This window comes from Chrysemys picta, chromosome 4 (genome assembly GCF_011386835.1).
Source record: "Chrysemys picta bellii isolate R12L10 chromosome 4, ASM1138683v2, whole genome shotgun sequence".
Classification (NCBI taxonomy): Eukaryota; Metazoa; Chordata; order Testudines; family Emydidae; genus Chrysemys; species Chrysemys picta.
The window spans coordinates 9,098,910-9,115,316 of NC_088794.1; the positions used below are offsets into that span (position 1 = coordinate 9,098,910).

General features: G+C 42.2%; 1 protein-coding gene across 1 annotated transcript in view; it reads right to left on the reverse strand.

The window, feature by feature from the left end:
* Window positions 1-16,407, reverse strand: part of LOC101945176 (E3 ubiquitin-protein ligase RNF213-like) — a 174,008-nt gene that overhangs the window by 119,957 nt on the left and 37,644 nt on the right. The window contains exons 13-22 of the mRNA XM_065594454.1: window positions 15,150-15,345; window positions 13,691-13,813; window positions 13,509-13,607; window positions 9,861-9,989; window positions 8,667-8,871; window positions 7,752-7,931; window positions 6,832-6,963; window positions 4,931-5,514; window positions 3,527-3,692; window positions 1,595-1,812 (exon numbers count right to left, since the gene is read on the reverse strand). Of these exons, the coding sequence (XP_065450526.1) occupies window positions 1,595-1,812; window positions 3,527-3,692; window positions 4,931-5,514; window positions 6,832-6,963; window positions 7,752-7,931; window positions 8,667-8,871; window positions 9,861-9,989; window positions 13,509-13,607; window positions 13,691-13,813; window positions 15,150-15,345 (2,032 nt within the window). The remainder of the gene's footprint in view (window positions 1-1,594; window positions 1,813-3,526; window positions 3,693-4,930; window positions 5,515-6,831; window positions 6,964-7,751; window positions 7,932-8,666; window positions 8,872-9,860; window positions 9,990-13,508; window positions 13,608-13,690; window positions 13,814-15,149; window positions 15,346-16,407) is intronic.

Sequence of the window (16,407 nt, forward strand, 5' to 3'; positions counted from 1 at the left end):
AGTCCACTCAGTCCTACTTCTTGTTCAGCCAAATAGTTTTGGATTAAACAAAATGTTTCATTTGACCAGAAACTAACTAACTAACTTTGTTTCCTTGCTTTGTTTTGGGTATTTTTTCATGTTTTTCACATTTGTTGTGTTTTTTTATTGTTGTTGTTGGTTTAAATTAGCTAAATTTTAAAATGAAATGCCATTTCGAAATGAAAAATCAAAACAAAACATAGAAACGTTAACACACCGTTTCAACCTGAAAAAAAAAACTTTCCTTTTTTTGGCGAAAACTATTCACCAAATTCACCCCAAATTCACCATTTTGGTGCCGTCAAAATGCATTTTGCAGCTAATTTACTAGTCACCGTGATCTGTTTAGGAACCTGAATCCCATGAATTTCAATGAGGCATTAGGTTCCTAAGTGCCTAAATCACTTCTAAAAATGTGACAGGCTCCTAAGTCAATTAGACATTTCTGAAATTTTTACCCCGGGACTTAATAATAGAATCAGAGAAATGTAGGGCTGGAAGGGACCTCGAGGGTTCATAAAGTCCACCCTCCTGTGCCGAGGCAGGACCATCCTTGACAAATATTTGCTCAACCTGCTCCATCCTCCAAAGATGGGCTCCCTTGGAAGCCTATTCCAGAGCTTAAATATCCTTGTGGCTAGAAAGTTTTTCCTAATATCTAACCTAAATCTCCCTTGCTGCAGATTAAGCCCATTACTTCTTGTCCTACCTCCAGCAGACATAGAGGACAGCTGATTACAGTCCTCTTTATAACATATTTGAAGATCACCAGGTCCCCCCTCAATCTTATTTTCTCAAGATTAAACATGCCCAGGTTTTTTTTAACCTTTCCTCACAGGTTTTCTAACCCTTTTGTCATTTTTGTTGCTGTCCTCTGGACTCTCTCCAATTTGTCCACATCTCTCCTAAAGTGCGGCACCCAGAACTGGACACAGTAATCCAGCTGAGGCCTCTCCAGAACCGAGTAGAGCAGGACAATTACCTCCCATGTCTTACATACAACACTCCTGGTAATACACCCCTGAATGATATTAGCCTTTTTTCCAACTGCATCACACTGTTGACTCACATTCAGTTTGTGATTCCCTATAACCCCCAGATCCTTTTCAGCAGCACTCCACCTTGCCAGCTATTCCCCATTTTACAGTTGCGCATTTGATTTTTCCTTCCTAAGTGTTATACTTTGCACTTGTCTTCACTGAATTTCATCTTGTTGATTTCAGACCAATTCTCCAATTTGTCAAGGTTATTTTGAATTCTAATCCTGCCCTCCAATGTGCTTGCAACCCTTCCCCACTTGGTATCATCTGTAAATTTTATAAGCACACTCTCCACTCCATTATCCAAGTCATTAATGAAAATATTGACTAGTACTGGACCTGCAGGACCTCATTAGATACGTCCTCCCAGTGTGACAGCGAACCATTGATAACTACTTTTTGAGTACGATCTTTCAACCAATTGTGCACCCACCCAACTTGTAATGATTTCAGCCAACGTTACTTGTTTTAAAATTCCACGTCACAATGTGTCTTTAAGATATTTATTTTGAGCAGAAAACAGCAAAACTTACTAGCTTCTTTGGAAGTTTATTGTCATTTTCTACAGCGTCTCTGATGGGACTTAGAGCTGAGGAAAAAGCTTCAAACCCTGATTCCGGAGTCAAGTCGAATAAGAAGGGCACAGAGGCAGAGACAGCGTCTCGGAAGAACCTCACTTTGTCAATGTCCATGTCATTTTCTCCTGCAGAAATGGACGCCAGCTCCACAAATGTAGGAAGTTCCGTTTTGTCTGCAAGAAAAAAAAATCCAACAATGAGTGTGAAACAAGTAATCTAAGAATGCTCAAGAATCTACAAATAGTTTCAATCAAAAGCTGCAATGTCTTTGCCCTCCAACGCTGAAAAATCCCTGTTGTTGCTCCGTTTGGATATGCCAATTAAATCAAATGAATAAAATCTCAAATCTAGGAGTGGTCAGAAATTTTCCATCAAAACTTTTTTTAGAAATAAAAATGTGTTTTTTGACTAAAAAAATTTTTTGTAGAAAGTCTCTGTTTTCCTCAGAATTTTTAAATTTTTGATTGGAAAACCAGAAACTTGGAACAATGATTTTTTTCCCCATTTTTTAGATTTTTGGCAGTTTTCAACCACAAGTTTTTGGTTGCCAAAAGTCAAGATTTTTTCCAGGTTTTGAAGCTGATTTTTTTTCCCCTGGAGGAAAAAACCCAACACTTTTCAAACATCTCTGCTCATTTCCACCAATAGTAAAAGTATCAGGGGGTAGCCGTGTTAGTCTATATCCACAAAAACAACGAGGAGTCCGGTGGCACTTGATGAGGAGATGTCAATACCACGAGAGGGAAAATTGCTTTTGTAGTGAGTCCCTATTTAACCCCAAATTAATGGTGTTAAGTTTGCAAATGAATTGCAGCTCTGCAGTTTCTCTTTGAAGTCTGTTTCTGAAGGTTTTTTTGTTGAAGGATGGCTACTTTTAAATCTGTTACTGAGTGTCCAGGGAGACTGAAGTGTTCACCTACTGGTTTTTGTATGTTATCATTCCTGAGGTCTGATTTGTGTCCATTTATTCTTTTATGTAGAGACTGTCCGGTTTGGCCAATGTACATGGCAGAGGGGCATTGCTGGCACATGATGGCATATATCACATTATTGGTATTGACACCTCCTCATCAACTATTGGGCGTGGGCCACATCCACCCGGACTGAATTGGCCTTGTCAACACTGGTTCTCCACTGGTTCTCCCTTCTTTTCATGTGCCAGTATATTTATGCCTGTATCTGTAACTTCCACTCCATGCATCTGACAAAGGGGGGGGGGTGTTGCCCATGAAAGCTTATGCCTAAATAAATCTGTTAGTCTTTAAGGTGCCACCGGACTCCTCGTTGTTTTTTTTACCAACAGTACAGGCACCTTCTCTGGCAGTTCACCTCTTAATGTGCTCAGAAAGTGCAACATTACAAGTGCAACATGTAACCTCTTTCCTACTGACCTTACAAAGCGCTCTGCTACTGGACACCTTATGACATATGTGGGAGAAAAATATTTTGCTCCATTTCATAATTCCCTACCCCAAACCAATGCCTGTCCAAATGTTCTTCACTACACATATAAATCTCCAGCAACAACCCCCGTGGCAGAGAGTTCTACAGTTTCATTATTAGTTTCCTTTGCTAAAAAAAGATGGAAATTGCTGCAGAAAGATCTTGATTTTTTTCTAGCTACAGTCTCAGAACTTATGTGAGAACAGAACTCCAGAATTATCTTTAACATAATCTGATCTTCAGAAAGACAATGAAGGACCAATTATAAAATATTGCTGAAAATTTCCCTAACTGTTATAATTCAAACACGTGAAAACTCACCATATGCATTACAATAACAAACCTATCTCCGACCCTCTATGAACTTATGAACTCAAGCAAGAAAGGGCTACACCATTGGCCCTAAATTCTTACTTAGCTTATAAATACTGGTCTAAAGTGCACCTTTTATGACGGTTGTGATCCAAGAGATAAAGTCTTTCTTTGCACACTCAAGAAATTCCTTCAAGAAGTCAAGCACAATCTCAGGGATGTTACTCAGAGTATCTTTAACCTTTACAATGTCATGAGTTATATAACCAAGAGTCTTGTCCTTGAAGTCCTCGTCTTCCTGTTAAAATACAGAATAAAGAACTGTTTTTCTTAGCAAAGAAATGAGACAAGCATTCATTTTAATTAACTTATTGTTTATGTTGCACTAGGAGCTGCACAAACCCAGAGAAAAAAACCTGTCCTTGCCCCCAAAACTTTGTTAACGCAGAGTTAAGGTTGCCCAGTGATGCCTTGCGCCCTTCTGGAATGTGGAGAATGGCCAAACTTAAACCTCTGAAACATAAACCTCTGAAAACAAGGAAATCCAAAATTAAAGTACATGCCACTCCCACTATGCAACCTTAGCTCTGCTCCCTAATGCTGGCAACAGTTAATAAGATAATCCTGTGGGAGTCTATAAAAGTCTGCTCAGCCATTCACTATTGTGGATTTTTAGGACTGATCTACACACAAACATGCATTGGTTTAACTAACTCAGGTTCTTAGAACTGATTTAGTAATTTTGGTGGAAGTCTGTTTGTTGGACACTCTCATTTTGGAATAAAAGTGGTTGAAGTTGAGTTAGCTAAAGTCACTTTTGACTTGGCCCACTCTTATCCAAGAAAAGAACTGTTCACCAAATTAACTGAACTGGTTCTAATTCACACCCTTTGTTATTAATGTGACTAAAATTATTGTAAAAATGCCTTAAGCACCGAACCCCAAAGAGGGTTCCCAGGCCAGCTGTGAATCCCTGACAGAGATAAGTGCCTCCCTGCAGCCCTGACGTAGGCACCTATCTCCAAGAGAGGGGCAGAGCCTGCACATACCCCTGTTGTAGGCATCTCCCACTGGCTAGCTTAGGTAGCTCCCCATTCGTAGGCACCTCTCTCTCTCCACTCATTGTACAAGGAGCCTGGGCACCTAACCCAGGCTATGTGGATTGCAGTGTTGTTCCTGTGATTTTCTAGGCACCTAAAAGTTCAATAGCTTTGTGAATCTAGGACTGAAAGTCTGTGCAGCACCTAGCGCAATGGTGCCCTGATCTCTGTCACTCAGAGTCTGTGCAACGTCTGTCCTGACAGGCCCTGATCTCAGGTTAGGGCTTCTAGCAGCTACATAATATAAACAATTTAAAACAAATTAATCTTGCTTATGCCATTTTTACATCACTGGAACTCCAGTGTTTTCCATGGAGTCACTCCAGGCTTTCACCTGAGTAAATGAGATCACGATGAGTAAATCAAGTGCAATGCAAAACAAGACTGCATTTGTCTAACCAATTGCTCCATTGATATCTATGAGAGTCCTACGTACGTATTTGGTCAGGTCATCAAGGAGCTGGAAATCTCCTCTGAGTCCCAGTATCTTTCGTAGTTCATCTATCATTTTGGCTGTCTTCACCACCGTGGAGAGCTTCAAGTAGCTTGTAATCTTAACCACCGCGGCCTCAGCCCACTCAGACTTGCTGCCGGATCCTCCCTCGCTCTTCTCCATGATTTTAAATTCATTTCTGAGCTCCTGTTCATCTGTTAGCAGCTTTCCAAACTGTCTCTCAATGTCACCAAGGCTGATGGAAAAATCTTTAAGGGCCAGATAGGTGGTTTGAAAATCGACCATGGCCGGGAGGTAAATGTTTTCCTGCACTTCATCCAGGGAAAGAAGGGCTTTGTCTGGGAAAACATCCTTGGCACGTTCCGCTTTCAGCTTCCACAGTTTCCGGAAGAACTGGCTTTCCTGTAGGGTATGAACTTTTCTAACCATGTCATCGTGTTTAGCGAGTGGGTGCGACTGCAGATCTTCACTTTTCTCCTTTCCATGTGTGGAGTATTTCTTCACCAGCATCTGATCCTTAATGCTCTGTTTCATGGCAACGCTTTGTTCCATGGCACCTACATCAACTAAACAGTGCGGGGATAGAGATTTATTAACATGTAATTAATAGATACCAAGGCCAGAAAGAATCACTGTGATTATCTAGTCTGACCATCTGTATAACACAGGCCACAGGACTTCCCCAAAATAATCCTGTGTGAACCAGAGCAGATCTTGTAGAAAAACCTTTGCCCTTTAAATGGCCATGGCAAATAGATTTTTATATGAACATTCATAATTCTCATGGTCTTTCAATAAAATAATGACATGGTTATCTGGGATAGCAGCTAACTCTGTGTGTAGCAGAGTCATAGAGGGTGGGACAGTAAATATTATAAATGTAATTAAATACAGAGAGCTGCACTGAAAGAAGGTTACAGTTGCAAAGTATTAAAGTATTAGGAAATTCCCGCATGTAACCACTGCTGTGACATCTGCCTGAGTCTGCAGACAGCCTGTGACAATCATGCTGAAAGGAGGAACTGCCCCAAGTATAACCCTTCCACAGAGGAAAATTCTCAGTCTAGCTATAAAGTGGATTCATAGAGGCCAGAAAGAATTATTCCGATCTTCCAATCCAGCTTCCGGCATAACCCAGGCCAGAGAATCTTCCCCAGTGACTCCTGCATCCGGCCCAGTAACTGCTGGCTGAGCTAGAGCAGAGCTTTGAGAAAGAGACGCCTCATCTGCATTGTCAGATTCCCAGTGATGGACAACCCATCCCGTCCCTAGGGGAGCTATTCTAGTGGTGAATTCCCCTTGCCGGTAAACACAGGCCCCTTATTCCCAGCCCGAATTTGTCTCCCTTCAGTTCCCAGCCAGCGAGTCTGGCTTTGTCTTTGTCTGGAGGTTAAAGACCCCCCTGCTCCCAGCTATTCCTTCCTTGTGTTGGTCCTTATAGACCAGGATCATGTCACCTCTTAACCTTCTTTTGGATAAGCCCAGTAGGTTGAGCTCCAGCACTCTCTCACTGGGAGGCAGGTTTTCCAGACCTCAAATCATTCTTGTAGCTCTTTCCTGAAACATTTCAGTTTGGCAACATCCTTTTGGAAGTATGGACACCAGAACTGGACACAGAGTATCCAGTAATGGCCTCATCAGTGCCATAGACAGAGGTAATATCATCTTCCTTCTTCTACTCTATATTCCCCTGCTCATATCACCCAGGACTGTATTTGCCCTCTTAGTCACCGAACTGCACTGGGAGCTCATGTTCAATTGATTTCCATCAGAACCCCCTTTCTAGTGTTGCTGCTTTCCAGGATATAGTCCCCCCCCCCATCCAGTAAGTGTGTAAGAAATTCCATTATTGTGTACTGTAGGAGAACAGAACAGGATGGTACCTTTTATGATCTTCATGATGTAGTAGCACAGATTCAGAAATGCTTGTCTTTGCTCTGTCTGTTTTTTCAGATGCTCATGCTCATTTCTTCTGACATCCAGCACTTCCTTTATATATTGAGAGAAAGATGGCTCTGCAAAAGAGATACGCAAGATTTTTGAGACAATCTCTAGGATATGGGGAAGCTGCTCTGAATTTAACTGATGCAGCAACAAATATCTGCCTGAATCTGCAGAGAGCCTCAGATAATAGCACTGAGAACTGTTGGGTGGAGCTTATGTTGTGGGAAGAGCTTGGAAGAGAACTTTTGTCCCTCAACTTCTTACTAATCATAGAAACATTTTACAAGCAGCATGAAGTATTGGAATTCCTGATATAATCAGCATAAATAGCCAAAACTGAATACACCTCTACTCCGATATAACACGAATTCGGATATAACACGGTAAAGCAGTGCTCCGGGTGGGGGGGCTGCGCACTCCGGTGGATCAAAGGAAGTTCGATATAACTCAGTTTCACCTATAACACGGTAAGATTTTTTGGCTCCTGAGGACAGCATTCTATCGGGGTAGACATGTATTGTAAATGTCTAGAATGCAACTGCATTTTTAAAATAAATGGCAAGGGTGCTGCAAATATCTAGCTGCTACCAGGTGTGCATAAAGAAGGCGTGTTTTAATTTAAAAAAATTCAATCCATCACATTTAACACAGTGGTTTTCAATTACCCCCCCTATATTTTAAGACTCCCCCTTTGAATATTTTATTTATTAACAACAATTGGTTTTATGAAGTTCTATAGAAGTTGCTATAACATATGGTTTTGCATTTTATATTAATTTTTCTTTTCTGACTGTATTACAAAAAAATTAATATGTCTAAGGCACCTCTTAGGGATAAAAGTATGAAACTGCAAACTCACTGATGAGAATCAGCATCTCGGCAAATTCCTGTCTGTGTTTTAGAATGGCAGGTAACATGTCGAATGGGATGTCTCCAGAAAATACACTACGACCCACAAAGGAGAACAACTCAGACACCTTTGAAAGCAACAGTTGTGCGTCTCCGTTGATTTGATTTCGAACCTTGGGCTTCAAATTTTCTGCAAATTACAAAAAATATAGTGAGATATTGGGAACGATTTCAGAAAATGCACTGGAGTTTTCTTCTTTGTTTTAACAATAAACCCCAGAAAATGTTAACTGTTTCTCATTGGGACAACTCAGCTGCATTATGATAAGCCCTTGCATACTCCTAAGCAGATCTGGGAAAATAATAGATTTATCAGTTCACCGGTGATTCCAAAAAAATCAGGGGGAAAGTCATTTTGAGTAGACCTGAAATATAAATTTTTTGAAACTTTTGGTGAATCAAAAAGTTGAAATAATTTTATTTCCTGGCAAAACCATTTTGTTATGGGTTTGTGCATTTTAATGTTTATTTTATTTTATTTTTATAATATTGAAGGTAATTTCAACATAACCAGCTGTTTCAAACTCAAAAATTGAAACTTTTTCCCCAAAATGTCAAAACGAAACGTTTCAATTTCCCCTCCCCCCCATCAAAACAATTTGGTGAAATGGACACAAATTTATAAAATGTTGATGCTGAATCTATATTTTTTGCCAAAAAAAAGTTGTGTCTAAATAAATGTTACCCAGCTTTAGTCTTAAGACTCTAAGGGCCAGATTTTCAAAGGCATGTAAGACACCTACAGCTGGAGATAGCTGACTAGTGGGATTTGGCACCCAGCCAACTCCTTGTCACTTAACTATGATCCCAATAAGTTGAACCCATTCTGAGGTCATTGGAACAAAATGTCCATATAGAAACTCACGGACAGTCGAGATGATATCCAAGCCCATGGAGGAGTCGAGTAGCTGTATTAGAACGTGGGCTGTGTTCTCTTCAAACCGGTTAGCATTCTCTATCTGATTCAATTCTTCAGTCCACATCTTTTCAATGATAACAGATACGATTTCTGCAAGAATTCGCTTGTTCATCTTTGAAAATTTGTGAAGAATTTCTTTCAACACTGATTTCTATAAGAAAAAATATCTTCTAACTACATGGGTAGAGATATTTTATACACACACACACAGCTTAAAACCATCTCTCATCTTCTGCTGATGTTTTTGTACCAGTGTATAAAGTACTACTCACGTCTGTAACATATAACTACAGCTGAGGGAATAATGGATTTTTGGATTTAGGGGCTGAACTAAAACCCCTTTGTTTATTAAGTTTCTTGTTGAATTTAAAACTCAGAAAATGCTGTTTTGAATCAAACAGTTTCTGGTTGACTCAAAATTTAATTATTTAAAGGCGGGGCAACTCGTGGGAGGGGCAAAGTGGGTCACATGATGGCTCGCACGTCGTCATGGCCCATGCTGGCCCTTCCCCTTTTTTGTGGCGGCCCAGGCAGGCCCCCCCACTTTTCCGACGGTGCCCCCTCTAGCGTTGCCACTGTTTAAAGGAGTTTTATTTAAGTCAACTGAAACATTTTAGTCAATTTGAATAGACATTGTTTTTGAGTTTTTCATTTTGATTTGGCTATTTTGGGATGTTTTGCACTTTTTTTTGGTCCATGTGTATTTCTTTTTAATTGACCAACTTTGAGAATAAAATGCCATTTCAAAACAAAAAGTCGCAATGTTTTGAAAAAGTGAAAATGTTCAATTTTTATGATTTTTTTCAGTTTCCCCCACCCCCAGAACTATTTGTTGAATTCGACCCAAATTTGTGAATAGTTTTGGAGCTCCAAAAAATGCATTTTTGGGGCAGAAAAACTAGTTGCCCCTCCAAAAAATTGCCCCTTATAACACCTATTAATCATTTAGTAACCCTTTATAATCTATTTGGAAGTGTTCCCCTCATATAAAGTGTGACTAATAGTATAATAAACATGCACAAAACCATCCAACATGGCAGAGTGGGGAACAGAGCTCAGAATTTCCTGGCTTCTGGTCCCTCTGTTCAGTGAAAGTCAGGCAGGTGCTACACAGGAGGAAAAAGAGAGATTCTGCTATACCTTGCTTTTTGTCAGCCCTTTGATACTCTGAATGATGTGTTGTGAAAAGCAGTTTTCCAGTTCTGTATCTTGGTACTTGTTAATGTTAATGAAAATCAAGTAGTAATCAAACAGATGTTTATGGTTCACCTAGAACAAGGAAACATTTATTATGCAACCATCCTTTATACCCTCAGTAAAACCTTTCTTAAAGCACATGAAGAGTCAGATAGGAACATAACAATGGCCACACTGACCAATGGTACTCCTGGGGGAATTCTGTGCCAAAAATTTTTAAATTCTGCCCACAATATTTTAAAATTCTGCACATTTTATTTGTCAAAAGAACACTACATAATCACACGAATTTCAATTATTTTGGTAATTTATTTCAAAATACCTGTCAGCAAGTATGTCTGTAACAATACAGACACACAAAAGATTTCCCCCAGGAGTAGAGAGTTAAAGAAATCCCTATGACAACCCAAGTTCCTGTTTCTCTGCCCCCTCCCCTGGCCAGAGCCCAGCCAGGGGGCCAGATACCCACAACTCCTCTCATGCAGAGCCCAGCTGCGGGGGGCCCCCTTGCCCAGATACCCACAGCTTCCCCCAGAGCCGCCCAGAGGATTCAGGTGGCCCGGGGCAAAGCAATTTTGAGGGCCCCTTCCATAAAAAAAAGTTGCAATACTATAGAATATGATATTCTCATGGGGGCTTCTGTGGGGCCCGGGGCAAATTGCCCCACTTGCCCCCCCCCCGGGGCAGCCCTGGCTTCCTCCCTCCCCAGAGCCCAGCCACCCACCCCCTCCCCCTCAGGACACAGGGATCGAGAGGTAGAAACAGCCTGATGCTGGGTCCCAGGTTTGTGTGGAGTTTGCTGTGCACTACCATCTCCTTCCCTCAGGGCACGCTGGGAACAGCAGCAGGAACCCTCTAGCTCCTTCCCCGTTCCCCCCAGCAGTGTCTTCTATGTGTGAACTGGGCTCTGCCAGGTCCAGAGGCCCCCCTAGTGGCAGTCAGCAGCACTGCAACCTATTTCTGTGGGGGGGAAGGAAATTCTGTGCAAAAAACATTAATTTCTGCAACATTCTGCATTGCGCAGTGGCACAGAATTCCCCCAGGAGTACAATAGTTCATCTAACTCAGGATACTGGGCGAGATGAACCATTGTACTCCTGGCGGAGTGGCCAATGCCAGGTGCTTCAAAGGGAACGAACAGATCAGGGCAATTATCAAGTGATCCATCCCCTGACGTCAGATCCTCAGCTGGTGTAAATCAGCAGGGCCACACTGGAGTCACGCCAACGTATACCAGCTGAGGAGCTGCCTGTCACTATTTCAGTGCCTAGGGCTGGAGTAACATGGTGGTGAATCAGCCCCTTAAATATTATGGGCCTGATTCTCTCCTTTCCCGGTGCTGTGGGACATCGTTCGCTCCAATGTCAAGTGGGGGTGAAATAACACCTGATCATGCCCCTGATGGTGGCAATTTACATTCCCTTTGCACAGGTGTAAGTGGTGCACAGGTTGCAAATCCATGAGGAATCAGATCATAGATTCCAAGGCCAGAAGGACCACTGAGATCATCTAGTCTGACCTCCTGTATAATACAGGCCAGAGAAGGGGAGGTTACTTACCTGTAACTGGAGATTCTTCAAGATGTGTTGTCACTATCTGTATTCTGGAGCTTTTCAAAGTACTAGTATCCGTCAGTCTGTGCATACACCCTTACATTGCCTTACATGGTGGTTTTGCCTGAGGCAATAAAGGGCGGGGTGGACCAACTGTGTCTTCGATTCCTTCTTCACTGCAGACCTATCAGATCCACAGCAAAGGGGAAGGAGGGTGGGTTTGGAATACAGATATGGACCACACATCTCAAAGAACCTCCAGTTACAGGTAAATAACCTTCCCCTTCTTCTTCAAGTAATTAACAAGCAGTACCTAGGTAGGCAGGGGTGCGAGGAAGACAATGGAATCGTTGAGGCAGAACAAACAAGGGCAGGAAGTCCAGAGACTTGCAGAACTTTCAGAAACAAGAAAATTACTACTGAACAGCATGGAAGATCCTGCCTATATGCAGTACCCAGACATGAGTGCTGGATGGGGCAGGGGTTGGAGGTATTTTTGTTTGGAAACTGCCAAAATGGTGTCCCTGGCCCTTAACTCTATGAAACACGAAACTACTACACAAACCATTAAAATTCCTGACTAAGTAAAGAGTAAAATCATTTTATTTGGAAAATGCTTCACCAAGGATGAGAGGCCAACAGAAGCTGTGACTTAGACCATGAGGAAGTAAGAAGGAACTGAAGACACAGTCAGTCCGCCCCATCCTTTATCACATTGGGCAAAACCACCAGGCAACGTAAGGACACATGCATGGACCGATAGACGCCACTACACTGAAAAACTCTGGGTGCATGGCGCACACGCATTACCTTCAGTGAAATAAACCAGGGACCCCATCACTGAAAGATCTTCCCTGATTTAATTCTATTTGAACTAGAGCAGATTTCTTAGAAAAAAAATCCAAACTTGATTTTAAAATTGCCAGTGATGGAGAATCCACCACAACCCTTGGTAAATTGTTCCAATGGTTTATTCCCCTCACTGATAACATTTTACACATTTCCAGTCTGAATTTGTCTAGCTTCAACTTCCAGCCATTGGATTATATTAGACCTTTCTCTGTCAGACTGAAGATTCCATTATTTAATATTTGTTCCCCATGTAGGTGCTTAGAGACTGATCAAGTCACCCCTTAACCCTCTCATCTAGCCCCTCAACATCTCATGTCTATACAGCTGTAACCTCCTCCTCTCTGGCCTGGACAAATCCCATCTTTCCCCCACTCTCCATTGAATCTGTTCAAAACCCTGCCACAAAGATCATTGTCCTGGTTCATCACTTTGATCACATCACACCCGACACTGTGGCATTTTCTCCGCTCCACCATATCAAGCACAGAGTACTTGTCTTCACTTTTCTGGACCTGCACTGCTGGTACTCACCCTGCCTCTCATCGCTCTTCTTCTAAATATTTCCTTAAACACAACTGATGCTATGCTGTGTGGTTATTTTGGTTTGCTGACCATTCCAGAAAAATCAGGAAAAATAACTGTTTTGGATCAAACATTTCACTTTGATTTCAAGCATTTTTAAACTATTTTTTAAAAAAAGGAAATTTCTAAATGAAAAGTCACATTTCAAATCAAAAACCTGAAACATTTCAGAGGACAGATGTCAAAACAAAAATGTTGTTTTTTTTCTGTTTGGTTTTGTTTTGTTTTCAACCAACCAAAGCAATTGAGTGAAATCAACACAAATTTGCAAAATTGTTTTGATGTCACCAAATTTGCTTTTTTTCAGCAAAAAAAAAATTGTCCAAAAATGTTCCCGAACTCTACTTTCAAGGACCTTCACAGCTGGTCCCTACTCTGTCCCTCATCTCTCATACTCTACCTCCCTCTAAATCTCTCCTTAAAAACAGGTGATGCTGTGATGGTCCCCCATGGTACGCTGCTACTGTTGCTTATTCTTCCAATAATAATCTCACTGCTGTCTTCCCCATCTGTCTGTAGGTCTCATCTTTCCCATCTATCTGTATCTCCATTTAAGTTCTCTGAGGCAAAGACCATCTTTCTGATTTTCAGTCAGTCAACTCACCTTTATTATGCACTCCTCAAACAAAGTTTTAATAAGTTTTCGCCAGTCCCGGGTCCACTTATCACAGAATAACTCAGTGGAAATGAGCTGTTGCCATTTCTAGGAACAGAACAAACCTATCAGTTGACTATTTTTAATAGGAATGAAAAAAAATCAGTCTCACTGGGTTTTTCTGGACTCACGTCAATATCATCAAAAAAGTATTTTTCCTGTTCAGACAGTTTGGGAAATAACTCCTGGATCCATGATTCTGCTACACTCATAAAGTCCTTGAGCCCCTGGGTCTGCTTAAGGACCCGAAAATCCTTGAAGATAAAAAAAGGAAAAAGTTACAGAAGTGGTAAACTCAGCTTTTCATCTCCTTTATAGACATTAAATCAAACACTTGAAAAGAAAGTCACCAATTTCAAGACTGCATTTCAAGACTTGATACTATTCAGAAGCCTAAATATGAGGTCATTGGAAAATTCAGTTGTGCAGAACTCATTATCAGATGGCCGGGGAAACAACAGATTTAAGTAGTTCTGGGAGCTACAAGAGAAAATAACTGAAATCAAGGGCCTGTCTACACTGGCAAGCTACTGCGCTGAAACTTTCTTGCTCAAGAGTGTGAAAACTCACCACCACTGCCCCCCCCCCCCCCCCCCACTGCAACAAGTTTCAAAGCACCAGCGTAGACAGCTGTAAAGCACCAGTGTAGACAGGATCCGAGTGCTGGGAGCGCGAGGTGGTTTACCTAGAGCGCTGGGAGAGCTGTCTTCCCAGCGCTTGCACATGACCCCACTGTCCCTTTAAAGCGCTGCTGTGACAGTGCTTTAAACGGCTAAGTTTAGACTTCGCTCAAGACACAAATTGGGCCAAATTGCAGCGATTCAGTGAGCAAACACTTTTTTTAGGGTTGCCATGTTGTGCTTCAGAATCTAAACTTCATGAAAAATAAAATCATTATTCTAAGGCCTCAAGGGTGCTAACAAACCCTCCGAATTGTGAACAAAGTGTGAGTCATAGATTGATAGATTTAAAGGTCAGAAGGGACCATCGTCACGTCTGATCTCCTGTAAACACAGGGCAGAGAACTTCCCCAAAATAATTCCTGTTTGAACTAGAGTATATCTTTAAAAAAAATCCAACTGTGTTAAATGGTGGAGGGATTAGTTGAACAGGCTGGCAGAGCTGGTTGGTCAGTAGCTGATGTAAATTGGCAACAGCTCCACTGGAGTCAATGATACCACAGCTGGTATGAATCATGCCAAGCTCCATTGGAATCAATGGAGCTGTGGCAATTTACACCCGAGGAGGACCTGGCCCACTGAATGCACACTAGGAAATTGCATAACAAGATTCCACCATTGCTATGACTGGCTCACCAGCGGGACCCCTGGTGTAGACAAGGCTCCGGAGGTTTCTGGCATGTTTGCCATGCTTCCAATTAGCCTGTTCTGAGCAGTTTTATTTGAGAAGGTTTACGCGGGTTCTCTGCCAGGTCACATATGGCACCTCGGTTACAATTCATGGTTTTACTAATGGACATTTTTGGCACAGCAAAGTTCGTCGCCGCTAATGAGAGTATGAGCGTCCTGAAAGAAACCTTGGAACATTTAGAGAAAATTCCTCATCAATCACTTAAAATGTTCATTTTACCCCTTTGGTTTGCAGTAAATCTTCTGTTCTAGAGAACAATTTCAAAATCTGCAGTGATGTCATCACGGGGCTGAATGATATTTTCTTTGGGTGTTTCAAGAACTCTCTGACCAAGGTGAGTGTTACATTAAGGCACTGCAGAACATCACCCAACTCCTTTGGCTGCAAAACATCCTCTGCATTTCCTGTCTGATGTCTGCATATACAGCAAAGGAAATAGCATTGAAAACTCAGCTCTTCAATAATCTATTGCATTTTAACTTTAAAATATCATTTAAAATTAATAAAAATATGGGACAACTAGTATATTAGGCAAGTACAGCACAGACCCACAGTGACAGAGATTGGGGCCCCATTGTGCTGGGCACTGCACAGACACACAGTGAGAGAGAGTCCCTGCCTCTTAGAAGTCACTGTCTATACAGACAAAGGAAAGATTATTATCCACAGGTTACCAATGGGGAAGTGGGGCCCAGAAAGACTAAGTGACTTGCCCACTTGGATAAACCCATCAGAGATTGTGAGGCACCCAAATATTAAGCCAATGGGGGCCAGATAAGTATCTGAGATAGACAGAGGTCAGTTGGGGTCAGAGCTAACTCTCAGTCCCTCTCTCTGAGGGCCCAGAGTGAGTCATTCAGGGCCTGGGTAAGTACTAAGTTACACACAGCTCCACACAGCCTTGATCCTGCTCCAGCCAGGGAGTGCTCAGAGTACTGCAGGGGGGGCCCAGCAAGTGCTAAGCATTCTGGGATGTCTCGGGTCACACCTCATAGTAGTGTAGGACCACATTCAGACACAAGACACAGCAAAGGGCGGTCAGGATTAGACTGTCCTTGCCTGAATCCCCACCTCCTGGCCCCATTCTTCTCCAGTGGTGGGAGCTTTAGATTCATTGGGCATCCTTTTAGATTCACATGTCTAATGTTCATGTAAAAGGTAAAGCAAACTCTAGTTGGCTCCTAACTAAATCATTAGACCAGGGATCAGCAATCTTTGGCACGCGGCTTGACAGGGTAAGCACTCTGGTGGGCCGGGCCGGTTTGTTTACCTGCCGCATCTGCAGGTTCGGCCGATCGTGGTTCCCACTGGCTGCGGTTCGCCACTCCAGGCCAATGGGAGCAGTGGGAAGCGGCGGCCAGCACATCCCTCGGCCTGTGCCGCTTCCCACTGCCCCCATTGGCCTGGAGCAGCGAACCGCGGCCAGTGGGAGCCGCGATCAGCCAAACCTGCCGATGTGGCAGGTAAACAAACTGAT